The sequence below is a fragment of the Oryx dammah genome, unplaced genomic scaffold (genome assembly GCF_014754425.2).
Source record: "Oryx dammah isolate SB20612 unplaced genomic scaffold, SCBI_Odam_1.1 HiC_scaffold_25, whole genome shotgun sequence".
Lineage (NCBI taxonomy): Eukaryota > Metazoa > Chordata > Mammalia > Artiodactyla > Bovidae > Oryx > Oryx dammah.
In genome coordinates, this window is record NW_024070209.1 from 3,262,565 (window position 1) to 3,290,538 (window position 27,974).

At 44.4% G+C, this 27,974-nt stretch overlaps 1 protein-coding gene across 1 annotated transcript in view; it reads right to left on the bottom strand.

Annotated features, from left to right (window-relative positions):
- Nucleotides 1-11,013, bottom strand: part of TMEM131 (transmembrane protein 131) — a 175,551-nt gene extending 164,538 nt beyond the window's left edge. The window contains exon 1 of the mRNA XM_040267617.1: nt 10,297-11,013. Within this exon, the coding sequence (XP_040123551.1) occupies nt 10,297-10,480 (184 nt within the window). The 5' untranslated portion in view covers nt 10,481-11,013. The remainder of the gene's footprint in view (nt 1-10,296) is intronic.
- Nucleotides 11,014-27,974: the final 16,961 nt, after the last annotated feature.

A 27,974-nucleotide genomic window follows, 5' to 3' on the forward strand; every position in this document is an offset into this window, starting at 1 on the left:
TAAGTCTGAATTTGGCAATAAGGAGTTCATGGTCTGAGCCATAGTCAGCTCCCGGTCTTGTTTTTGCTGACTGTACAGAGCTTCTCCATCTCTGGCTGCAAAGAATATAATCAATCTCATTTCAATATTGACCATCTGGTGATGTCCATGTGTAGAGTCTTCTCATGTGTTGTTGGAAGAGGGTGTTTGCTATGACCAGTGCGCTCTCTTGGCAAAACTCTATTAGCCTTTACCCTGCTTCATTTTGTACTCCAAGGCCAAATTTGCCTGTTACTCCAGGCATCTCTTGACTTCCTACTTTTGTATTCCAGTCCCCTATGATGAACAGGACATATTTGGGGATGTTACTTCTAGAAGGTCTTGTACATCATCACAGAACCATTCAACTTCAGCTTCTTCAGCGTTACTGGTTGGAGAACAGACTTGAATTACTGTGATACTGAATGGTTTGCCTTGGAAACTAACAGAGATCATTCTGTCATTTTTAAGATTGCATCCAAGTACTGCCTTTTGGACTCTTGTTGACTACGATGGCTACTCCATTTCTCCTAAGGGATTCTTGCTCACATTTGTAGATATAATGATCATCTCAATTAGTTTGCCCATTCTAGTCCATTTTATTTAGTTTACCAATTTCTAAAATGTCGATGTTCACTCTTGCCATCTCCTGTTTGACCACTTCCAACTTACCTTGATTCATGGACCTAATCCGGGTTCCTATGCAATATTGCTCTTTACAGCATCGGAGCCAGTACCACCAGTCACATCCACAATTGGGCATTGTTTTCACTTTCGCTCTGTCTTTTCATTCTTTCTGGAGTTAGTTCTCCACTGATCTCCAGTAGCATACTGGGCACCTACTGACCTGGGGAGTTATTCAGTGTCCTATCTTTTTGCCTTTCCATACTGTTCATGAGGTTCTCAAGGCAAGAATAGTGCAGTGGTTTGCCACTGCCTTCTCCAGTGGACCACCTTTTGTCAGAACTCTCCACCACGACCCGTCCATCCCGGGCGGCCCTACATGGCATGGCTCTTAGGTTCACTGAGTGAGACAAGGCTGTGGTCCATGTGATCAACTTGATTAGTTTTCTGTGATTATCCTGTCAGAGTCAGGATACAGCTCTTTATTTAAACTAGCCAGTGTGGAGGTGTGTCGCAGAAAGATGTAGTACTCAAATTTAAAACAGAAATATACAAATATATCTGTGAAGAAAAAAAAAACCAGCAAATAAAGAAACAGATCCACGAATGCAATACAATTTACATGAAAAGGAAATACTGTGTATAATTCAATGAGTGGTGTTAAGACAACTAAATATTTGAGAAAAATAGATTCCCTAATAGCAACAATCTGTGAGGAATACAGATCTGCATTTAAAATAGAAGCATGAAGATATAATACTGGTGAATCTATCACCTTATGCGCAGAGCTTTTCAGATACAACAAAAGCAGAAACCAAGAAGGAAAAGAGTGACCTATTTGGTCAATAAACTTTTAAGTAATAACAATAAATAGAAAATTAAAACAAATAATCCAAATGTTAACGGAACTGGAAAAAATATGAACTCCTTAAATGTTCATTTCAGTCAAAAAGAAAAATTCAAACACCAATGGAAAGATTGACAAAGATGTGATCAAACAACAGAAAAGAAATACAAATGGCCAGCAAATGTGTAAAAGTGTTCAGTTTTACCAATTTTTTTTTTAATGTGCTGGGCACTGTGCTAAGGGCTTGACACCCAGTACTGTGATAAATCTCTGCATGAGCATGCATGCTAACTTGCTTCAGCCATGTTCGACCCCTTGCAAGCCCATGGACTATAGCCTGCCAGGCTCTTGTCCATCGGATTCTCCAGGCGAGAATACCAGAGCGGGTTGCTGTGCCCTCCTCCAGGGGATCTTCCCGACCCAGGGATGGAACTCACGTCTCTTAGACTCTAACATTGGCAGGCGGATTCTTTACCACTAGCCACACCTGGGAAGTCCAACTCCACGAGAGAAGTACTATTATCTCTTACCACCCTGATCCTAAAGATAGTGAACCTGAGACAGGTAGAGGTTAACTCTACTTACCTGCCCTCACACAGCCAGAGAGCAGGAGATGACCAGAGCCACACTCTGAATCACTGTTTCTACCTCTTCTGGACTTCCTCATTAATGTAGATAACTCACAGAATGAGTCTGGTATGTTCTTCCTACCCCATCTCCTTGCCATGCACAATGGAATGGTGATTCCCAGAATTCCTTTCTCATGATACACTTCGATTTGGGTTCATAAGCAGAATCCTGCCATGGGTCACCCAGAATTTCAAGCCTATGTGATCTTAGTATCTCACCTGGAGCTCTATCCGTCCTCTCTCTGAACCTGAGATATATCTTATACCTACTCCATCATTCAGGGAAGAAGCACAAGCTGGAATCAAGATTGCCGGGAGAAACAGCAATAACCTCAGATATGCAGATCCACCACCCTTATGGCAGAAAGTGAAGAGGAACTAAAAAGCCTCTTGATGAAAGTGAAAGAGGAGAGTGAAAAAGTTGGCTTAAAGCTCAACATTCAGAAAACGAAGATCATGGCATCTGGTCCCATCACTTCATGGGAAATAGATGGGGAAACAGCGGAAAGAGTGGTTGACTTTATTTTTGGGGGCTCCAAAATCACTGCTGATGGTGACTGCAGCCATGAAATTAAAAGAGGCTTACTCCTTGGAAGGAAAGTTATGACCAACCTCGACAGCATATTAAAAAGCAGAGACATTACTTTGCCAACAAAGGTCCGTCTAGTCAAGGCTATGGTTTTTCCAGTGGTCATGTATGGATGTGAGAGTTGGACTGTGAAGAAGGCTGAGCACCGAAGACTTGATGCTTTTGAACTGTGGTGTTGGAGAAGACTCTTGAGAGTCCCTTGGACTGCAAGGAGATCCAACCAGTCCATTCTAAAGGAGATCAGTCCTGGGTGTTCATTGGAAGGACTGATGCTGAAGTTCCAGTACTTTGGCCACCTCATGCGAAAGAGGTGACTCATTGGAAAAGACCCTGACGCTGGGAGGGATTGGGTACAGGAGGAGAAGGGGACGACAGAGGATGAGATGGCTGGATGGCATCACCGACTCGATGGACAGGAGTTTGAGTGAACTCCGGGAGTTGGTGATGGACAGGGAGGTCGGGCGTGCTGCCATTCATGTGGTCGCAAAGAGTCAGACACAACTGAGCGACTGAACTGAACTGAGCAATATTTAAAAATCAACTAAACAAAGGGGTATCTTTTACTGCCAAGTGAGCAAGGACTTTAAAGAAGGGCTTCCCCAGTGGCTCAGTGGTAAAGAATCCGCCTGCCAATGCAGGAGACACAGGTTCAATCCCTGGGTCAGGAAGCTTCCTTGGAGAAGAAAACTAACCCACTGCAGGATTCTTGCCTGGAAAATTCCATGAACAGAGGAGCCCGGTGCTGCAAAAAGTCAGACATGACTGAACACACACACAGGAGCTAATGCAGGAGAGCTGGCACCCCTCCCACGGTGTTGCTGAGATGCACCAAGTAATACTTCCAAGACAACATGGCAGTATCTGCTGTTTAACTGAGGAGCGGGGAGGTGGGGGGAGAAGGAAGAGAGATCGTGACTGATACTGGTTCTTTCTACTTGACAGATGACAGAAATTTTCTCAACTTGGTGGTGGTGGTGTAGTCACTAAATTGTGTCCAACTCTGTGATGCCGTGGATTGCAGCCCACCAGACTCCTTTCTCCACGGTATTTCCCAGGCAAGAACACTGGAGTGGGTAGCCATTTCCTTCTCCAGAGGATCTTCCCGACCCAGGGATCGAACCCAGGTCTCCTTCATCGCAGGCAGATTCTTTACTAATTGAGCTACGAGGGAAGCCCTTTCTCAATTTACTCATCCACATTTTACAATGTTTCATTTTTACAACCAACATGAAATTTTTTGTGAAATTAAAAAATTGTCCATACTGACCTCTAAGTTGTATGCACAAGAGGAATCACTACATATTATACTGTCTCATTTTACCGAAGATTAAACTTCTGTTTTATACTATCACAAACTAGCACACACACCACCACCACCCCCTCCCTACTCCAAGCAGTAATGACAGCAACAGAGGAATTGTCGTCAAGAACAAACAGATTTACGGAAAGTAGGAAGAACAACTGTGGTGGTCCCCACATTAATAAATGTGAGGATTAAAAGAGATAAGGCTTGTAGAGCAATCAGCACAGTGCTTGGCACAAAGATGTTCAACATTAATGTTGATAGAAAGTGTTACGAATGTTTACAGTTTTTTTTTTTTAAAAACTGCACCTCACTTGAATACTTAACATGCTGGTTTTGCACAAACTGGCAGGACAGTTCTTTTTTTTTTTAATAATTTTTATTTATTTTTTTGGCTGCTCTGGGTCTTTGTTGCTGTGTGAGGACTTCAGATAAAGTGAGCCGGGGCTACTCTTCATTGCAGAGCACTCACTTCTCATTACCGTGGCTTCTCTTGTTGTGGAGCACAAGCTCTTGGGTGCACAGGCTTCAGGTAGGTGCAGCTCCCAGCCTCTAGAGCACAGGTTCAATAGTTGTCGCACACGGGCTTAGCTGTTCCTCAGCATGTGGGATCTTCCTGGACCAGGAATTGAACCCCGTCCCCTGCAATGGCAGGTGGATGCTTACCCACTAGACCACTGGGAAGTCCAGGACTGTTCACTAACCAGTTGGTATACAACAAAACCTACTACCTTATATACCCATTTAGGATTGAACAGCTTGGCTCAAGGCAGAGATGGCCTTCAAAGGAACCTGAGCTTAAATGCCTACCGGCTCTGTTACCTTGGAAACATTCCTTAATTTCTCTGTGCCTGTTTCATGATCTGTAAATTGGGGTTTTATGAGGATCTAAAATCTTAAAATCCAGAAGTAACAAAAGCAATGGTTTAGATAAGTGTATGTTACTCATTTTAGTTACAAGGGAAAGCAACATGTAGGGAAGAAAAATGTGGCGTCGCTCTATGTCTTACCAGAGCAGAACTGCTAATGGTACTTGAACCCAAGTTCAAGTATAGGTTTCCTGTACTCTGGACTCTCAATCCAGAACTCAGATATGAGAACAGGAGGATGAGGTTATTCGAGGCAAACTTCCGTTTAAAACTAAATGCCTGCCCTGTCCACACTGCAGATGTTGACATAGGTTCTGCCCCACAGAAATTCTGGTCTGGGTGAAGAAGGACCCCCATAAAGGAATTTAGGTAGCTCAATGAGGCAGTACCCGATTAAGCACCAAAATAAATGATAGCTGAGTAACAAAGACAATACAAATTTGGAGAAGGGATGGCAGAATGAAGGGAAGTGGAGACAGCTGGGAGGTGAGGATCCCCAGCAGTGCCCCAGCCTGGAGGCTGTGGGCAAGCTGCCCAATGAAGTTAACACTCCAACATGCCACTTAAGACCAACGTGGCAGACAGAATAATCATGGCGTTAATAAAAACTGGGAAACTGGAGGTGGCATCAGACAATTCTGCTCTGGACACAAGCAGTGTGTGCTGGTCGCCAGACATGCAAGAGAGGGAAGATAGCCAACGGGCATCCAGAGAGCAGCGACTGAGAGCGGGGCAGGATGATGACCAAGAAGTACAAAGTCACAGAAACGAAGGGAGAGAAGTTCCAAGAAGAAGCTATCGACAGTGCCCAATGCTGCTTACCACAGATAAGGAAAAACTCAGCCAGAGAAAAAAGGCTTCTCCCACTGACGGGGCCAATCAGAGAGCTCAAGCCACAGGCAGAGGAAGGAGAACCTATAAAACATCAAGCACCTGGCAATGATTTCATTTTTCTCCAAGAGTAGCTTAGCTTATGACTCTACTCTGGATGATAACAAATTAATGATTTTACACCTACTCCCCAAAAGTTGATTTTGGGGGGCATGGATCTCTGAGGATGGTGGCAAGGATTACAAAGAGGAGGAAAACAGTCCTCAGCAAGAAAAAGAGGGAGCACACTGTTTTCAACAACAGTATTTCATTGCTGCCCAGTACAGATCTGGGCAGTAATGAACAGCTTTTAGTAAAAAGCAAGTGACGAAAGTTCCTTAATGGAGCACTATGAATGAATACGGGCTTCCCAGGTGGCCCAGTCATAAAGAATCCTCCAGACAATGTAGGAGACCTGGGTTTGATCCCTGGGTGGGGAAGATCCCCTGGTGAAGGAAATGGGAACCCACTCCACTATTCTTGACTGGGAAATCCCATGGACAGGGGAACCTGGTGGGCTACAGTCCACAGGCTCGCATAAGAGTCAGACAAGACTCAGCGACTAAACAACATGAATGAATATTCTACTTACTAGGCTCTAAATTAAAAAGTAATCACTCTATCCTCATGCAAAGGATGGAAACATCTCACTCTTTAGAAAATCACTCTTAAAAAACATGTTTATATTATAAAGTAAAAATTCAATAAAAAAAAAGTAAATACCACTCCTGATCAATCTACCATCTAAGACAAAAAAAAAACTCACCAAATTAGGTTTTTTATCTCTTTTCTTCCTGCTTTTATTCCTAAGCACTTTCTGTTCATATGCTTTGGAGACAGAACACTTTTGTACCCTCCTTCCTCACTTCTGTCACAAACACAGCTTAAAACAAAAATTTGTGCAGGAAACAAAAGTATCTAGTAGACAAACTTAAAAGTCCTAAGTAAGACTATCAAACTTCACCCTGCCATAAATCGCCGGTTAGTGATAACAACATGTGAAATTGTACCAGACTAAAACAATCACATTCCTAAGAATTTACCCAACTTCACATTTACTAGATACGTACAATGTAGCTCGACATTTATAAAAAGTTAAAAGACAACCATGCCCCCAAACGCATTTCACAATGAAACTATATCATAGATGATATATGATGCTTTTTTTTGAGGAAGGCATGGCAACCCACTCCAGTATTCTTGCCTGGGAAATCCCAAGGACACAGGAGCCTGGAGGGCTGCAGTCCATAGCGCCACAAAGAGTCATACACAACTGAGGTGACTTCGCATGCATGATGCTTTTTTAAAAAGCTTTTGTTGGTAATAATGAATGGGCAGACTTACAAATAAAACTACTACTAAATGTTAGACGTTTAACATACACACACATATTTTCACTATATTTTTAATATATTTTCACTACACCATCCCCCTATTTGCACTCTTCTGAATATCTAGATCTTAGCTTCAAGGAAAACTGCCAGCAATCCAGAACAAGCCATTAAGTTGTAATAATTACAGTAACTTCTACCTTGGACAACTCTTTCAAAGTCCTTACAAACTACAGAGCACAGTCAAAACATCCTCAAACGTCCCCTTTTCTCTAGACTAGTGAAACACACCCTCATAGATCAGTGAAGACAGATGTTAAGATATAGGAGTGTTAAGACATATAGCAAAGCTGAGCGCCGAAGAATTGATGCTTTTGAACAGAGGTGTTGGAGAAGACTCTTGAGTCTCTTGGTCTGCAAAGAGATCCAACCAGTCAATCCTAAAGAAAATCAGTCCTAAATATTCACTGGAAGGACTGATGCTGAAGCTCCAATACTTCGGACACCTGATGCAAAGAACTGACTCTCTGGAATAGACCCTGATGCTGATGCTGGGAAAGACTGAAAGCGGGAGGAGAAGGGGATGACAGAGCATGAGATGGTTGGATGGCATCACCAACTCAAGGGACATGAGTTTGAGCAAGCTCCGGGAGCTGGTGATGGACAGGGAAGCCTGGCATGCTGCAGTCCATGGGGTCGCAAAGAGTCAGACACGATTGTGTGACTGAACTGAACTGAAGACATACAGGATGTTAAGACAAAGGTTGCCTCATGCGTCTGACTTAAAATTAACAACACCTGGTCCAAACATGAACTCTGCATTAGGTAATCTAGGAATTTCTGCTGCTTTTCTTTAGAAGATGATGAGTTTTACTTAGTTTTGAAGATTTTCCAGTGAAATTCGGCTGCAACAGAAATATACTAACATACAAGATACCCAGAGAACCATTATTAAAATTGCAGGTAAGTCTTAGCTTCAAAAAGTTAAGGTAGTTTATACTACCAAAATAAAACCACACCAAAAATCCTCAGGATGTAAATGGACAGAGTGAATTCAGCTGCCTTCAGAAATCTGCTCAGATTTGCTGAGAAAAAACTCAAAACAGCACCCTTTGGGGGGCAAACGGGGCCAAACTTGTGGTATCACATTCATGTAAGAAAATCAATCTCACTTCTCCTACTTACTCAAACAAAAACTATTAGAATTTGATCACCAAGGAGACTGAAAGCACTGGCCAATTTTGGAGCTTTCTTCCTGGAATATTTCATCAGAATCAGATCCATTGATGATGGGCAGAGTCCTATGTTCTAACTAAGTACTGTCAATATCTTCAGTAGATAATTTCTCTGTTCAAATTGTTTATAGAGACACAACACAGGCCACAAAAGGTGTCTGATTCTGCCAGGACCACTGGCTGATTCAACCCCATCTTTTCATTCTTGTACACCGGAGCCCAAATTCTCCTTCCCTGACCCTTACATTTATGGGTATTAGAGAGATGTACTAAAACTTATAAGCCATACAAAAGGGAAATTAGCAAATGTAAATTAGTCTGACATTTCTCAAACAAAGGATTTTTCTTAAGTATACAACAAGGATTAGCATAAAAAATGGCTGCTGGAAAAATAAGCAGAAGGACAATACAAACTTAATGTTTTACTGGACTCAATCATTTTAGTTCCCTGTGTTAACGACCCATGAATATAATTACTCCCTCAAACAAATGTTAAATGCTTATTGTGTGCCTGGCACTGTGCAAGGTAATCCAAGGAAGACAAAAACCAGGACACCTGCCAAGCACTACTTTAAACTCAAGGAGACCTTAACTTATTGTACCATTTCAGATTTACTGGACGCACCAACTACATGCCAGGCTGTGCTGGGGGCCACGGCCGCATGAGAACCAATCAACTGCGGATGTGTAACCAAAGATGAACTGTGACAACCCCAGGCCTGCCTAGTCCTAAAGCAGCAATATTTCATTCAAGAAATAATCTTGCCTCTGTAGATGAATCCTTTCTACAGACAGCAATTCTTTGCATAACTTCCTCCTATGTTAACCCAAACTGCTTAAGAGTTAATTATACCATTTTGAACAACAACAACAACAAAAAAAAACCCAGTAAACTGAAGCACCTGGCACTTTAACATGAATTTGCATGGCTTTGCTGTTGCCTTCTATAACAATAAAAAGTGACTTTAGTTGTAAAGTAGAACGTCAACCCTAAACTCACTGGGCAAGAAATTACTTTCCTTGCAGTGGCAGTTTAGTATGAAACGGAAGCTAAACTAACAAATCTTGCTTAGCTTTTTAAAAACCATTCACTTTTAGTGATTTCTTCATGAAGGCTCCGTGGTCACTCATTTCCTCAGGTTCAAAAACAGGTAGTGCCAACAAAACTGCAGATCTGGGCTTCTAGGTTACGAAATCATTTTTAACCCCGCAAAAGCACCGGGTTTACAGACATACAATACTAACCAGAGTTTTCTAAAAATAAGACTCAGCCCTTAATTGTAAATTACAGGTAAAGGTTTGCAAGCTAGAAACTTGACATTGGTTTTTAAAGTTTTTCATATTAAAAACAATGACACCCAGTTACGTATGTAAAAAATATTAGAGAACTGGTAGCTAAACAATCATCAATACTGCAAACTGATACTTAAGAGGGAAGCTGAAGATAGAAGATTCCTCCTCCAAAAACGTTTAATCAAATCTAAAGTAAAATTTGGCAAGCTGTCCCCCAGTCTCGCTATTTTTACAATTTAAAGTGAGCTCTGTTCGCACGCCGTTATTAAAACCGCAACCAAAAAAAAGTGTCCTGAAATCTGCTTATTAACAACAATCAAGTCTAAAAATATGCCCCTCCTACCTAGTGGGCCAAGTGGCAAGAATATACGAGAACTCAGGAAGTTTTGAAATGGAAGTGACAGGAGACAAGGGGGAAGACTAGGGTGAGACGAGGGGAAAGAATCACGGAGAACAAGAGCAACTCCGTGCGGTCAAAGCCGCGAGTCGGCATCCGAACTGCGAGTTCCCGGCTCGGGACAAGAGTCGACCGAGCAACTTCGCGCCGGACCGAGCCCTGCGCCCGGCCGCCCTCCGAGCCGCGAGCCGCGGCCCTTCCTCCCCGGTCGCAGCCCGGCAGCGGCCTCCGCGAGGGCGCGGTGACAGCCGCGGGGCCGGGCCCGGGAGATGCCGGCCGGCTGACACCCACCTTCCTTCTCGGCCCGCGCCGCGGCCACGACGAGGGTCATCACCAGGTGCAGCGCTCCCAGGAGGCCGGCGGCTGCGCTCCGCGGGCCCCCGCCGCGGCTGGCCGCGGGCTCCAGACCGGCCACGGCGGACGTGGAGGCAGCGGAGGCGGATCCCGCTGCTCCTTCTCCGGCCCGCTTCCCCATCCCTGCCGGCCGGGGTCCGCCGCGCTCGAAGTCCGGCGCGGTCCTTCTCGGCTAGGCGGCGGCGGCGGCGCGGGAGCCGTGGTCCGGGCTCTGGCCGCGGCGCCGGGGGGAGACAGCGGTTCCGGGCCCAGGGCTCGGGCTCCGGACGTGGGTCTGGGTCCGTGCGTGCGTGTGAGCGAGCGTGTCAGTCACGGCCTCCGCCTCAGCATCGCCCACGGGGAGTCGAAGCGGAGAGGCCGCGGGTCAAGCACGGCGGGCGGCCATACTGGAAACGGGCACGGGCCGCGGGGTCTGGGCGCTGGCCTGCGAGGGGCGGGGCGCGGCTCTGGGCACCGCCCCCGCCGTGCCGTCACCTGGGCAGCCCGCCGGTCCGTCCGTCCGCCCCGGAGTTGTTCGGTCCGAACTCCTCGTCCCGCTCTCAGACGCCCACGGCTCCAAAGGCCAGACGGGACGGGTCAACACAAACCCAACCTGTCACTGATGCCCCACCGGCAAGGGGGAGGAGGGAGGCCGGCAGGGGCCCAGCCGCCAGAACTTGTGATGGCGGCTTACGCTTCGCGGAGGCAGGGACGGCGATCACGTGGGGACGGGGATGGGGGGGTGGGGCCTGGCCGCGCAGCCGCCCTGGGGCGGGGGCGGGAGCGGGGCGGGGTTTCGGGGCGCTGGGGGAGGCAGGGCGGCAGCTGAGAAGCCGGGAACAAACCCTTGCATCCCCTGTACTGCAATGCGAGAGCCTTCCACAGAACTGAGTGCATATCCAGACCTCGAAGTCCAGCGCGGAAAATCCATTCCAGTGACTCCTCCAGGCCGCACCCCCGCTTCTCAGCCGCTTCGAGAATACGCGGGACCTGCTTCAGTTTCCCGGTGGCGCTGCCTTGGGGACGTGGACCTGCACTGTTCATCTTTGCACCCTTGAAGATACAGTACTCTGGAACGCTTCGTGGAATCCTCCTGCCCTTGGATTGTGCCGAGTTTGCTGTGGGAAAGCCCTTTGCTGTGTGTGTGTGTGTAAAGTGGCAGTGGCTGACTTTCTCCAACTTGGAATAATTCTTAATACATTTTATTCACCTATTTCCTTCAAGGCCCAGCACAAATCAGGAAGCCACCTCATGCCTCTTAGAGGCCCTTTCCGTCTTAGGTCAAGGTTCTTCGTGGGCGTGGCTGTTCTCTACAAACTTTCTCTTTAATCAATTAGTAACTTCCCCTCACTCCTAATTTAGTAACTCTTAGTAACTTCCCCTAACTACAGAGCAGTTCACTTACGCTGAGCTGGATTTGTCGAACGAATGTTGTGCTAAAGCCGAGTCCACCGCTAATACATCCTGAAACAAACTACGTGGGAAAAATATAATTTCAAGAAGCTATACAAAAGAAACTCAAAATTACTACCCTCTGCAGTCGTCTTCTTTGTCAAGCAAGCACTTTATATTTTTTAAGAGCCTTTACCCTGATTTTGAAAAGCAATTTTACTCTTCTGATTTTTAGAGTAAGAATTTAATTGAATTTTGTTCTTGATGTAATTAAATAGGAATAATTAGTGTCATCTCTAAGTGGGCGTTTCCATGTTTGTAGATCGAAGGCTTTCAACTCACTGAAGAAATCGAGTTCAAAGATAAGTATGTGAATGCAGGGTCAAAACTTATCTTCAATGTGCAAGGAGCCTGTAGCTCCTCCCCCATTACCAGTTTCAAGGCAGGCAAGCCTCTTCAACCATTAAATGCTTAGGTTTTCTTACACAGGAATCAACCAAGTCCTCTGATTAGCCTGAGGCTCAGGAGCCCCATGGGAACTAAGCATATGTCTGTAATTGGAGCTTAGACATATACAGACCTGTTTGATCAAAGGCTGATTCCCATGAAGCTAATGAAGCTTAAGCTTTAGGGCCTTTCTCTTGCGCAAGTTTCTTCCAAAGGTCTTTGCATCTGTGTTTATAAGCTCGTCTTCTTGTTATTTAAGCCCCCCAACCCCAATAGCTGTGTAGGCATTTAGGGCCTACCATATCCGAACCTCACTGTGCCTGATGGACTTTGGGAGCCAGAGCAGTAATGATAGAAGTTTGTTCCCAGGAAAGGGCATTGAGACTGCTGGGAGAATAATGATAAAAGAAGAAGAACTGACCATACAACTTGGTAAACTGTATTGGAGAGTACCCGGGGTTGTCATCACCTCATCTTTCTCTTTCCCCGAGAGCCATGTTCTTTGGGAAGGAGAGAATGAAGGAACTGGGAATTCCCTGGCAGTCCAGTGGGTAGGACTCTGAGTCTTCACCACCAGTGAGCCCCAGGTTCATCCCTGGTCAGGGAACTAAGATTCTGCAAGCTGTGCACACATAAACAGGAAAGAAAGAAAAGAAACTGAAGGAACTATCACGGAGGACCTTTCTGAAGTTCCAATTAGCAACAGATCTCCCTAATCCCCTTTGGGGAGTTAGAGAGACCTGGGCATTTGGCAAGTGGAGACAGGCTATTTAGCTGGCAGAATCAGGGAAAACCAGCTAAACCTGTGATTCTCCATGTATCATCCCCAGACCAGCATCACCTGGGAACTTGTTAGACATGTATATTGCAGATCACATCCAAGACATGTGGAATCAGCCCATCAACCTCAGCTGGGTTAAGGTCCTGATGTTTGTTTTTACAGGCCACTGGGTGACACCCTCAAGTTTGAAGACTATGGCACCAAATTGATACATGCAAGGAACAACACACTGTTAGGACTTTTCACCTTCTGCTCACTTTGTTGTCTACCCAGAAGAATAAACTACTATTAGAAGCAGAGTTGAAGGGGACTCAGGTGAATTTAAGGCTTAAATCCTAGCCCTGCTTTTATTAGTTATATGAGGCTAGGCAAATTACTCAACTATTCTGGCCTCAAATTCCTTATTTATAAAATGATATCTAATAAATCTGGAGGAATTAAAAAACCGTATTAAGCTCAGTGAAAGTTCCAAGGATCATGGATTGGTTTATGGTGGCGGCGGTTTAGTCACTAAGCCGTGTCCAACGCTTTCGACCCCATGGACTGCAGCCTACCAGGCTCCTCTGTCCATGGGATTTTCCAGGCAAGATTACTGGAGTGGGTTGCCATTAGCTTCTGCAGGGAATATTCCCGACCCAGGGATTGAAACCAGGTGTCCTGTATTTCAGGCGACTTCCTGCATTTCAGGTGGGTTCTTTACTGAACTGAACTACCAGGGAAGCCCTTTGTTGGTTTATATTCCCACAAAATATCTGAGGAGGCTTACAAGAATACTTTCATTGTAATAAAAATATATATGAATTAAAATTTGGGACTTGGAGGGGGAAATACTGTCGGAGTCCCCAGGGTTCCATCTCACTGGCTCGTTGCTTGACTACACATGGGCCTCCTGACATTCAACATCACCTATACTCTTTTTCAAGTCTCAAGTCAGCCAGACCTCACTGTCTCTATTGCTGCAGCTAACGGACATCTTAAACTCACATGAACTCTTAATCTGCTCCCCAAACTTTCTCCACCCACAGCTTTTCCTGTCTCTAGAGCCACTCCAAGCAACCAATGGCCGCTTCTCATCACCTCCATGATACACTGTAGGATGAGCCCTATCTATTCTGCCTGGATTTCTGAAAGAACTTCGTAACAGCTTTCTCTGTTCCCAACTGTAAAAGGAAAATTTTTCCACTTACAGCCCTTGCCAAGGAAAGTTGATGGTATACCTCACCTGGTTCAAACCAACTGAAGCTGATAAAGGACTGTAAACTCTGAATGACCCCTAGGCCAGACTCTTCTTGTTAGGCCTAGCTGAAGGCTTGTTCCTATCCAGTGAACAAAGGGCTCTGTTTGATCCAGCACTATTCATTCCTATCCAGCATGCCGGTTTTCAGTCTTAGATTAGCTTCACCCCCATCAACCCCCTTTCCTCTTTCTGGTACCTCTAAAAAACCCTGACCTTTCCCAATTCATGAATTACTCAGTAAACTTTAGATTTAGATTAGCTTAAACTTTTAGCTCAGTAAACTTTTTCTTAGGTAGGTTTCTTTGCCTGATGAGTATATAAATTCAGCCTTGATTTTATTTTATTTTAAGTTCTGGTGGTCTTTGCTTTCTTTTTTTTTTTTTTTTTTTTTTTTTTTCTGGCACCCATATAGGGCTGGGGTCCCCAATGGGGAATTGCTTTCTTTTTTTGACATAAACTTATAGTCTGTTGTCAACACAGCAGCAGAATGACCATCTAAAACATGACATCTCTTGTGTCTCCTGCAATAGCTCCTATCTCAGTGTAAAAACCAGAGCTCTTCTGCTGGGCCATAAGGCTCTAACACAATCTACCCCACCCCCCACCTTACCTCCTATTATCTTTGACTTCAATTTCTACTGGATTCTTCTAGGCTCAGTTAATTTCAATGGATCATATGATAGCTCTATTTTTAGCTTTTTAAGGAACCTTCAATTCTTGTTTTTTAGAGTTTACACTTACTCTTTTGGTAATTTTTATTAGTTACTTTTGGCCATGCTGGGTCTTGTTGCTGCAAGTGTTTTCTCTAGTTATGGGGAGCAGAGACTTCTCTCTAGTTCAGTGCTCTGACTTCTCACTGTGGTGCTTCTCTTGGTGCAGAGCACGGGCTTGTAGTTGAAGCACATGGGCTCGTTAGTTGCAGCTCCTGGACTCTAGAGCAAGGGCTCCCTAGTTGTGGCGCACAGGCTTAGTTGCCCCTGGGCACGTGGAATCTTCCCAGACCAAGAATCGAACTGGTGTTCCCTCCCTTGCAAGCTAGACTCTTAACAACTGGACCACCAAGAAAGCCCCCTCTGCATTCTTAAAAAGAAAAAAAAACCATCAACTCATGAAGCCCCAGGTTTAAATCTATTCAATTACCAGATAAGTTGCTATAGCCTAGGGGAGGGCATGGAGAAGGCAATGGCACCCCGCTCCAGTACTCTTGCCTGGAAAATCCCATGGGCAGAGGAGCCTGGTAGGCTGCAGTCCATGGGGTCGCTAAGGGTCAGACACGACTGAGCGACTTCCCTTTCACTTTTCACTTTCATGCATTGGAGAAGGCAATGGCAACCCACTCCAGTGTTCTTGCCTGGAGAATCCCAGGGACGGGGAGCCTGGTGGGCTGCAGTCCATGGGGTTGCGAAGAGTCAGACACGGCTGAAGTGACTTAGCAGCAGCAGCAGCAGCAGGGGAGGGCAAATAAACCTATATAGCATACAGAAGTATACTCAATATTTTGTAATAACCTATAAAGAATAAGAATCTGAAAAAAATATATATATGTATGTATAACTGAATCACCTTTCTGTACACCTGAAACTAACACAACGTTGTAAATCAACTATACTTCAATTAAAAAAAGAAAAGAATTTATAAAAAAAAGCCTGTGAAGCTCTCGGGGGGAATATTTGTGTTTCAGAGTTAGTCTACGTTATGGTTAGCATCTGTATTCTGTCATAAAGGTTTGATTCTTTGAATCCCGTTGATAGTATACAGGCCAGGGAATATTAATAGCAGACTCCTTGATCTTTATAAAAAGTGTGTGTTGTCACACAATAGAAAATGTGATTATAAAGAAAAGAACAATTCTTTTTGTTGGAGAAAATGTTTTCTTTTTGACAATGTGGTCTTACTCATAATGAATAGCCAGCCTCATACCAAAAAACCCCACAGGGTTTAGAACAAGAGATGGACCTTCAATCTTTCATTGAGGATGGCTTTGAAACCAACCATGTCACGAACCTGTGCCCAGCTCTAGCTACGGTTGGGCAGTTATGCAACCTCCCTAAATATATTTCCAGTTTTGTGTTTTTAAAAACAGAACAAAAAATTAACTACTGATAGTTGTAAAGATTGAATAAACTAAGTTCCATGAAACTATTGGACATAGATGATGTCCAATGATATCACTGTTTTAATCTTGATTATCATCACAGAACAGGAAACTGACGCCCGGAAACGTAGGGAAGTGTCCTGAGTAATGGCAGGGCAGAGACGTGATGCTTCAAGCTAGGGTTTTCATCTTCTGTTTCATTTTCAGGTCCATTTAATATTTTACGCATCTTCAGTGCTTTATTTATCAGAGTACTCTTTTAATTATTATATTCATCTTATAATAATATCAAAACCTGAAGAATTAAAATTCCACTGCTCTAACTAAACAATAGCACAGATCAATTCAGTAAAATCATAAGAGGTGACTCCAATGATCCCTCAAGAGGGCTTTCGCTAAGTGGTTATTAGCTATAGTTTGACCTTCCCTGAAATTACGAGCTCAAGCCTAAGCACTTTTTTTTTTTTTTTTTGGCCATGCCATGTGGCATGCAGGATCTTAGTTCCTGGAACAGGGATTGAATCCATGCCCTCTGCAATGAGAGCGTGGAGTCTTAACCACTGGACTGCTACAGCAATCCCTGGCCTAAGTACTTTACATGAGTCAAGGTTGGCCAGGTTATAACTCAATAACATACAACCTCAAACTTTCAGTGAGTTCAAACAACACATTTGTTTTTCTCGTCTGCTACCTGTTCATCCAGGATCCTGGCTGATGTAGTAACCTGAGTCACTCACTATAGCACAGTGAAAAGAGTGCTCCAGAGGGGCCCGTAGTGGAAATTAAATTATCTGATGAAAACTGACATTTCATTACTTCCACTCATGACTCTGGTAAGAACAGGTCATTTGGCCACACCTCACTTTGAGGAACTGAGGAAGTATAATCTTTTCAGTGACTGGAAAGAGGTGGGGGAGGACAATTTAATAGCCCTAGTGATGACTTCAGGCTTTAAGCTTTTTTTCCTTTTCTTCTTGGAAAATAAGAAGCAGCAGCCTGAGAAAAGATGGTGGAAACTGGTTTTAGTCTCATGAATTATCATGTTGTAAAGAACAATTTTTTTTTAATCATTTATGCTTTTTTGGCTTGGTGGTTTAATATATTTGAATACTCATTGTGAATATTGTCACCAATGAATGCTTTTAAAAGCAGTTGGGGGAATTCCAATTTTAATTTAGAGTTTGTGCTTTAAAAAGGCAATAACAGGGACTATTGAATACTGACAGGATTTTTGATGAAGAATTTGTAATTATCTTAGATGTGTTAATGATTACTGATTTTTTTAAAAAAGCCTTTATCTTTTAGATATGCATCCTGAAATACTTATGAATGAAATTATATGATGGGATTTGCTTCACAATAATCTACAAGGTGGGCTTCCCCAGTGGCTCAGCGGTAAAGAATCTGTCTGCAGTGAGGGAGACAAAGGAGACACTGGTTCGATCCCTGGGTGGGGAAGATCCTCTGGAGGAAGAAATGGCAACTCCCTCCAGTATTCTTGCCTGGGAAATCCCATGGATCGAGGAGCCTGGTAGGCTGCAGCCCATGAGGCTGCGGAAGAGTCAGATGTGACTGAGTGACTGAGCATGCACGCATGCAATCTGCAGGGTAAGTGGAGGCCGTGGGTAGGGTTACAGAGGAAAGATTAGTCATGACTTGATCAGTTGCCGTTGGGTGATTGGTGCAGGGGTTCATTATGCCAATCTCTCTACTTTTAGGTATACTTGGAATTTTCTATTTGAAAAAAAAAATTAATAGGCTTTTAACTGCTTTAGCCCCAGATTTAGCTTCTCTAGACATGGCTAAGAGAGTGCTAGACCATCTCTGGTGCCACTGGGGCTTGTCATCAAACCCCAGGTCTTATTTTATCCAAAGAATTTTTGCACTTGCCAAATATTTTAAGCAACCAAACTTAGGCCAGAGTGGTAGTGTCCATGCCTGGAAATATCTGGTAGGACCCCAGAAGCACCTCCTCTTGCCCCCTGAGGAGGCCAAGTGCTCAGAGCCTCCTGGGGCCACAGTTGCTGGCCCCGTCTGACACCTCAGACTTGAGTCCAGCTTGGAACTGAACTCCTCTCCTCAGGGTCCTCTGTGGCCCCGGCAGGACACCACAGTTCCTTTGGTCATTAACCGGGTGCATAGAGACCTTTGATCTCTGAGGAGTGCAGAAATGTTTGGAGCATGAACCTGAGCCAGACACAGACCTGTGGTCTGACACAGGGCTACTGCGAACGCTTCTCCCTGCCACCTAAGGTCCCTGGTCTTCAGCTCAGACTTTCTCCCCTGAGCCAGTCTACTCTCAGCTTCAGCCACTGCCAACCTGTTCTGATGGAAACGCTGTTGTGAGCATCACCAGGGTGACGCCTGGCATACTATCCCACCCTGTCTCGGTGAGCACTGCTCCCCTGCCCACAGGGTAGACTTCCAGTCAGGCATTTTACCCCCCATCATTTGGCTTTCCCTGCCATAGTTGATTAGCTAGAAACTCCAGGCTGGTCCAATCAGATTCTCTGGAAATATTTGATTAATATTTGATTAAGAAATATGAACATCGAGGATGAATTAGGAGATAAGTAAATGGCAGAGCTTACACAGGGCCATCTCCAACCCCCTGCTGCAGAGTCCCTGGAGCTGCCCTCAGGGCTTGTTGCTCAGCATTTCCAGGTGACATGAGACAAGTTAGTGTCACCAAATATGTATATATTTATATATAAAAATAAGCCTGCATATGTATATACAGGCTTCCCAGGTGGCTCAGGGGTAAAGAATCTGCCTGCCAACGCAAGAGATGTGGGTTCAATCCCTGAGTGGGGAAGAACCCCTGGAAAACGAAATGGCAACCCACTCCAGTATTCTTGCCGAGAGAATTCCATGGACAGAGGAGCTTGGTGAGCCACCATCCACGGGGTAGCAAAGAGTCGGACACAACTGAACAGCTGAGCACATGCACAGACGTTCTTAGAAGAGCTGAGGGGACACACTGGGCTGACATTCTAGAGACATTGCCCGTAATCTGTTCACAGAACCAACCTGATCAGGAAGCTCCATCCCCAGAACCAGGCTGTCTCTGCCTCCGTCCAACAGAGAGCACGCGAGTGCCCTGTGTCCTGCTCCTTTCCTCTTGGAGTTGCCTTGCAAACAGTGGCTCACGCTGATTTCATCTGAGTGTCTGTGTGTGTGTGTGTGTGTGTGTGTGTGTGTGTGTGTGCTTCATCGCTGAATCCAAATCAAATATATGTATTTCAGTGGAAACAAAGGCCAAGAAAGTGAAGATCTAACTCCTACAGTTGAAGATAAGTTCACAATCTGAGATGTCTTCAAAATATGGAGGGATGTTTATAGGATTTTGGTTAGGTTCCGGATTGCCAATACATTGGGTTAGCCAAAAAGTTCTTTTGGGTTTTTCTGTAAGAGGGCATGGAAAAATCTGAACGAACTTTTTGGCCAACCAAGTATTAGGCCTCTGACTGTGTTCTCTTGTATACTTTGCTCACCATTCTTCCATCATTCCCACTTAGCTGGGCAATGCTACTTTCCTGCCCTTTCCTCCCACACAGGACATGCTTGCCCAGGGCATCCTTCATGCATTAATTCAATTTATGTTAATTGAGTCCCTACCACATGCCGGGACTGTGACGGCAAGTCAGCATAGTCTGTGACCTTGCAGATCCTACCAGGGTTCATGAGGACATTTCCACTGAAGGTAAAATAAACTGACTCAGGCCAGATTAGCCAAAAAGGCAGACCTTATTATAAGAAGGGAATATCTCATAGATCCCCCCAGGGATTTCAGTTATACACATATATCCACTCTTTTTTAGATTTTTTTCCCATAAAGATCATTACAGAGTGCTGAATAGAATTCCTCGTGCTAGATAGTAGGTTCTTATTGGTCATCTATTCTATATATATATTTAGTGTGTATATATCAATCCCAATCTCCCAATTTATACCCCTCCCACCCCTGGTAACCACAAGTTTGTTTTCTACACCTGTGACTCATCTTCTGCTTTGTAAGTAGGTTCATTTGTACCATTTCTTTCAATTTTCACATATAAGCAATATTACATGATATTTGTCTTTCTAAATCTTCTCTTAACTTTTTCAGATCAATACAGTGTAAAGGAAAACACTATTTGGAAATGCCAGGTGGCTAATTTTAGGTATTCACATTTTGTCAGAACCATTCTTTGGCTGAGTAATTTCATATATGTTTTAGGGAACATTGGTTTGAATGGAAGTCCATTTCTGCTGCTGTGGTTATTTTTGGTCAGTTTCTCTCTCATCAGTGAATCTGTGCATCCAGATGGCATTTACCTGTCTTTTAGAGGTCAAGAAGTCACTGGGTTCAGCCTTAGATTGTGACAGGGCTCTGGGTGTATTGCCAAGGGAACAGTCCCCCTACTGTGCCAGATGGCTGATTATCTGTGGTTATTATGTGTATAAAGCATTTTTATAAGTTCCCAGAACTCTCTGCTCAAATGTCAGCTTGACAGCGAGGCCTGCCTGACCACCTCTAAAATAGCATCTGTCTCCTGTCTCTCTTCATTCCTCTACCCTGCTATATTCATCTTCAGAGCACTTGTCACCACCTGACAAATTACATATTTATTTGTTTACTGTCTGTCTCTCGCCTTCAGAATGCAATCTTCAGGCGAGAAGGAGCTTATCTGTGCATGCATGTGTGTGTGTGTGTGTGTGTGTGTGTGTGTGTGTGAGTCACTCAGTCCTGTCCGACGCTTTGTGACCCCATGGACTGTAGCCCGCCAGGCTCCTCTGTCCATGGAACTCTCCAGGCAAGAATAGTGGAGTGGGTAGCCAGTCCCTTCTCCAGGGGATCTTCCCAACCCAGGCATTGGATCGAACTCGGGTTTCCCACATGGCAGGCAGATTCTTTATCATCTGAGCCACTAGAAAAGCCCAGAAGTTTGTCTATTCCCTGCTGTATTTCTATTACCTAGAGTAGTCTCTACCACATGGAAATATTAGAATGAATGCATGAAATGAAGGAGAGATGAATGAATTCTCCCGCTATTCATGAAGGGAGGAAGGCGGAGGGCAATTTAAACCTGGGGAAATAGAAGGAGAGACGGGAACTTGAGCAGGAAGGACTCCATGTATGTTTGTCATCTGCTCCCAAGCCACAGAGCAGAGGTGAAAAGGTTCCTGGCAGGAAGGTTGGGATAACTGTAACAAAGGTGATGACCATAGCAACTCTGTGGCAGAGATGCCCACAGTTCACAAACTTGAGTGTGCAAGAGATATTGAGTTGGCCAACAACTTGTTCAGGTTTTTCCATGCTATATAATGGAAAACCCTATACCATTTTACTTTCTATTCCTCAGGCCAGTTCCAATTTTGAGGTTTGGTTTTGGCCTGATGGAGGCACTCAGCCGCAGTAGAGTTCCGGTCCTGCCCCACCTTTGCCAGCAGTGCCCCGTGGTGGGGTGGAGGGTTGACTACTCCACAGATGGCTGCTCCTGCCTGTCTGTGTGAATTGGAGAGACTTCAGCCATCAGTGTTCTGAGCCTGTCCCACCAGGATTTCTCATTCATCAGCTCTCTGATTCACCCTCTGGATTCTATTAGAAGGAGGTGATTTCCCTACCACTCTTTTCTGCTTTTTAACCATGCCTGTAATTTCTGTTCTCAATTCCATAGTAAGTTTCAGTTCTTTATTCTCCTACCCCATAGAAGAACTTTCCTCTGATTCTCAGGCCTAAAGGTCTGGTAATGGTGCTAAGTCACTTCAGTCATGTCCGACTCTGTGTGACCTCATAGACGGCTCCCCCGTCCCTGGGATTCTCCAGGCAAGAACACTGGAGTGCGTTGCCATTTCCTTCTCCAATGCATGAAAGTGAAAAGTGAAAGGGAAGTCGCTCAGTTGTGTCCAACTCTTAGCGACCCCATGGACTGCAGCCCACCAGGTTCCTCCGTCCATGGGATTCTCCAGGCAAGAGTTCTGGAGTGGGGTGCCATCGCCTTCTCCGAAAGGTCTGGTAATAAAAGGAGGCAATTTAGTTTGGAAAATCTTATGCTGCCCTTGTTCCTCATGAATGTTATAGAACATTTCCTAATTAAGATATCTCCTTTATTGCAGTAAAAGTCTTCCTAAATCAAGGATTTAGTTTCATTAAAATGATGGAAATGTATTAGAGTCATATAGATGAATAAGACATTAGTACTTGAGTTTCTTTCATTTATTAATTTTTTTATGAGTTCTTTTTTCCACATTTTATTTATTTATTTATTTTTGCTGGATGTGGCCTGCAGGCTTTTCTCTAGTTGTGGTGAGTGGGGGCTGCTTTCTAGTTGAGGTGCATGGGCTTCTCTTTTTGCAGAGCATGGGCTCTCGGGCATGAGCTCAAGTAGCCAGCTTGCAAGCTCTAGAACTCAGGCTCAGTAGTCGTGGCACATGGGCTTAGTTGCTCCATGGCATGTGGAGTCTTCTCGGAGCAGGGATCAAATCTGTGACCCTATGTTGGCAAGCAGATTCTTAAACAATTGACTACCAGGGAAGTCCCAGTTTCTTTGATTATAAATGAATTATTCATCTGAACAAAGTGTCTCTTGAGAAAAAAAAAAAATCTCAGTTTATATGCAACCATAGCCAAAATTTCATGAGGGAAATTTTAGCACTATTATTAGACAGGTTTTCAGTTCAGTTCAGTTCAGTTCAGTCACTCAGTCGTGTCTAGCTCTTTGTGACCCCTTGAATTGCAACACGCCAGGCCTCCCTGTCCATCCCCAACTCCCGGAGTTTAGTCAAACTCACATCCATCCAGCCATCTCATCCTCTGTCGTCCCCTTCTCCTCCTGCCCCCAATCCCTCCGAGCATCAGAGTCTTTTCCAATGAATCAACTCTTTGCATGAGGTGGCCAAAGTACTGGAGTTTCAGCTTTAGCATCATTCCTTCCAAAGAACACCCAGGACTGATCTCCTTTAGAATGGACTGGTTGGATCTCCTTGCAGTCCAAGGGATTCTCAAGAGTCTTCTCCAACACCACAGTTCAAAAGCATCAATTCTTCAGTGCTCAGCTTTCTTCACAGTCCAACTCTCACATCCGTACATGACTACTGGGAAAACCATAGCCTTGACTAGACAGACCTTTGTTGGCAAAGTAATGTCTCTGCTCTTGAATATGCTATCTAGGTTGGTCATAACTTTCCTTCCAAGGAGTAAGCGTCTTTTAATTTCATGGCTGCAGTCACCATCTGCAGTGATTTTGGAGCCCAGAAAAGTAAAGTCTGACGCTGTTTCCACTGTTTCCCCATCTATTTTTCATGAAGTGATGGGACCAGATGCCATGATCTTAGTTTTCTGAATGTTGAGCTTTAAGCCAACTTTTTCACTCTCCTCTTTCACTTTCATCAAGAGGCTTTTGACTTCCTCTTCACTTTCTGCCATAAGGGTGGTGTCATCTGCATATCTGAGGTTATTGATATTTCTCCCAGGAATATTGACTAAAGCTTGTGCTTCTTCCAGCCCAGCGTTTCTCATGATGTACTCTGCTTATAAGTTAAATAAGCAGGGTGACAATATACAGCCTTGACATATTCCTTTTCCTATTTGGAACCAATCTGCTATTCCATGTCCAGTTCTAACTGTTGCTTCCTGACGTGCACATAGGTTTCTCAAGAGGCAGGTCAGGTGGTCTGGTATTCCCATCTCTTGAAGAATTTTCCACAGTTTATTGTGATCCACACAGTCAAAGGCTTTGGCATAGTCAATAAAGCAGAAATAGATGGTTTTCTGGAACTCTCTTGCTTTTTCGATGATCCAGTGGATGTTAGTAATTTGATCTCTGGTTCCTCTGCCTTTTCTAAAACCAGTTTGAACATCTGGAAGTTCTCTGTTCACGTATTGCTGAAGCCTGGCTTGGAGAATTTTGAGCATTACTTGACTAGCATGTGAGATGAGTGCAATTGTGCGGTAGTTTGAGCATTCTTTGGCATTGCCTTTCTTTGGGATTGGAATGAAAACTGACCTTTTCCAGTCCTGTGGCCACTGCTGAGTTTTCCAAATTTGCTGGCATATTGAGTGCAGCACTTTCACAGCATCATCTTTCAGGATTTGAAAGAGCTCAACTAGAATTCCGTCACCTCCACTAGTTTTGTTCATAGTGATGCTTTCTAAGGCCCACTTGACTTCACATTCCAGGATGTCTGGCTCTAGGTGAGTGATCACTCCATCGTGATTATCTGGGTCGTGAAGATCTTTTTTGTACAGTTCTGTGTATTCTTGCTATCTCTCCTTAATATCTTCTGCTTCTGTTCGGTCCATACCATTTCTGTCCTTTATTGAGCCCATCTTTGCATGAAATGTTCCCTTGGTATCTCTAATTTTCTTGAAGAAATCTCTAGTCTTTCCCATTTGTTGTTTTCCTCTATTTCTTTGCATTGATCACTGAGGAAGGCTTTCTTATCTCTCCTTGCTATTCTTTGGAACTTTGCATTCAGATGCTTATATCTTTCCTTTTTTCCTTTGCTTTTCGCTTCTCTTCTTGTCACAGCTATTTGTAAGGCCTCCCCAGACAGCCATTTGCTTTTTTGCATTTCTTTTCCATGGGGATGGTCTTGATGCCTGTCTCCTGTACAATGTCACAAACCTCATTCCATAGTTCATCAGGCACTCTATCTATCAGATCTAGTACCTTAAATCTATTTGTCACTTGCACTGTATAATCGTAAGGGATTTGATTTAGGTCATACCTGAATGTTCTAGTGGTTTTCCCTGCTTTCTTCAATTTAAGTCTGAATTTGGCAATGAGGAATTTATGATCTGAGCCACAGTCAGCTCCTGGTCTTGTTTTTGCTGACTGTATAGAGCTTCTCCATCTTTGGCTGCAAAGAATATAATCAATCTGATTTTGGTGTTGACTATCTGGTGACGTCCATGTGTAGAGTCTTCTCTTGTGTTGTTGGAAGAGGGTGTTTGCTATGACCAGTGCATTCTCTTGGCAAAACTGCCTTTGCCCTGCTTCATTCCGTATTCCAAGGCCAAATTTACCTGTTACTCCAGGTGTTTCTTGACTTCTTACTTTTGCATTCCAGTCCGCTCTAGTGAAAAGAACATCTTTTTTGGATGTTAGTTCTAAAAGGTCTTGTACTTCAAGCAAATTGGGGGTATTAATATAAAATGATAGAAATTAAAAGAATCTAAGCCAGTTAATAGCAGTGTATGTCAGAAACATTCCTAACATATATAGGTCTGGTTCTACCCTCAAAAACCCTGAATGCGTGTGTGTTCTGGACTGCGAGCTAAGAGTCTAGTCCAGTCCCTCATTCATTTTACTGATGAAGAATCTGAAGCTCAGAAAAATGAAATATCTGTGAAAGCGGCAGTTTCATCAAGTATATTCTAACAGGTTATGACTCTATGGCCAGAGGTAAAGCTATTCTGGGTGATAATATTTAAAACTCATTACAAAACTCAACGTTCATCATCACCTTGTAATTCCGTAAGTAATAATGAAGAAATTCTTAGTTCCTAGTGGAACCAACCTTCTAATATTCAGGTTGCTGCTGCTGCTGCTGCTAAGTCGCTTCAGTCGTGTCCGACTCTGTGCGACCCCATAGACGGCAGCCCACCAGGCTCCCCCGTCCCTGGGATTCTCCAGGCAAGAACACTGGAGTGGGTTGCCATTTCCTTCTCCAATGCATGAAAGTGAAAAGTGAAAGGGAAGTTGCTCAGTTGTGTCTGACTCTTAGTGACCCCATGAATCGCAGCACACCAGGCCTCTCTGTCCATCACCAACTCCCGGAGTTCACTCAGACTCACATCCATTGCGTCAGTGATGCCATCTAGCCATCTCATCCTCTGTCGTCCCCTTCTCCTCCTGCCCCCAATCCATCCCAGCATCAGGATCTTTTCCAATGAGTCAACTGTTCGCATGAGGTGGCCAAAGTACTGGAGTTTCAGGTTTAGCATCATTCCTTCCAAAGAAATCCCAGGGCTGATCTTCAGAATGGACTGGTTGGATCGCCTTGCAGTCCTGATGGCTCAGCAGTAAAGAATCTTCTGCTAATTCAGGAGATGTGGGTTTGATGCCTAGGTCAGGAAGATCCCCTGGAGAAGGAAATGGCTACCCACTCCAGTATTCTTGCCTGGGAAATCCTGTGGACCAAGGAGCCTGGTGGGCTACAATCCATGGAGTCACAAAAGAGTCGAATGTGACTTAGCAACTAAGCAACAACAACAATTTGCCAGAGGAGGTTGTCTTCAAATGTCTTCCAGTCCCTCCAGAGATGGGGCTGAGGTGACAAAAGGTGTGAGGGGTAAGCAGTGGACACAACCATGGTTAGAAGAGGGCTCAGAGTAGGGGGGCCAGCAACTCTGTTGTGGATGGTTGAACCTAAAAGGACTTGGCTCAGAGAGTGTCACAAGCTGACAGCACACCGGCTGAGTTCCTTGAGGACGTGGTTAGAGAAGGCGGCCTGCCAGCACCAGACTCCTCTACACCCTGATATCACTCTCTGGATGGTTTAGAATTAGAAACTTCCTCTGACCCTGCTGCCCCTTTCCAAGTAGTTACTTTCTCATATCCCCTTTACCGTCAGTTTTCTCAAAAGAATAGTGAAATTTGCCATCTTAGCCTCCTCAACACCTATTTTTCATCCTGTTGGGCCTCCTCCCACTTTATCTCTTTCTGCAAAATAACACTGTTCATTCATTTATCTGATTAATATTTATAGCATGCTGAATTCATGCCAGATACTGACCTAGGCTCAAGGTGAGTGTAAAAGAGAGTCCTTAGCACAGGGAACTCAACCCAGTGCTCTGTGACAACCTAGAGGGGTGGGCTGGGGTAGGAGATGGGAGGCAGGTTCAAGGGGGAGGGGACATATGCATACCTGTGGCTGATTCACAATGATGTATGGCAGAAGCCAGCACAATATTATAAAGCAATTATCCTCCAATCAAAATTAAAGAAAATAAAGCAAAAGACTTCTTAGGATGGATAAAGAAGATGTGCTACATACATATAGACCAGGGAATACTGCTCAGCCACAAAATGGGATGAAATAATGCCATTTGCAGCAATATGGATGGACCTGCTGCTGCTGCTACTGCTAAGCTGCTTCAGTCGTGTCCGACTCTGTGTGACCCCAGAGACGGCAGCCCACCAGGCTTCCCCGTCCCTGGGATTCTCCAGGCAAGAACACTGGAGTGGGGTGCCATTTCCTTCTCCAAGGCATGAAAGTGAAAAGTGAAAGTCACTTAGTCGTGTCCAACTCTTAGTGACCCCATGGACTGCAGCCTTCCAGGCGCCTCCATCCATGGGATTTTCCAGGCAAGAGTACTGGAGTGGGGTGCCATCGCCTTCTCCGATGGATGGACCTAGAGGTTATCATACTAAGTGAAGAAAGTTAGAAAGAGAAGGACGGATACCATATAGTATTACTTACATGTGGAATCTAAAATATGACACAAATGAACTTACCAACCAATAGAAACACTCACAGACATAGAGAACAGACTTATCATTGCCAAGAGGATGGGGAGGGATGGAGTGTGAATCAGGGACTATAGCTGCAAACCATTATATATAGAATGGATAAACAAGGTCCTACTGTATGGGGAACTATATGGAATATCCTGTGATAAACTGCAGTGGGAAAGAATATGAAAAAGAATGTATATGTATAACTGAATCACTTTACTATGCAGTAGAAATTAATGT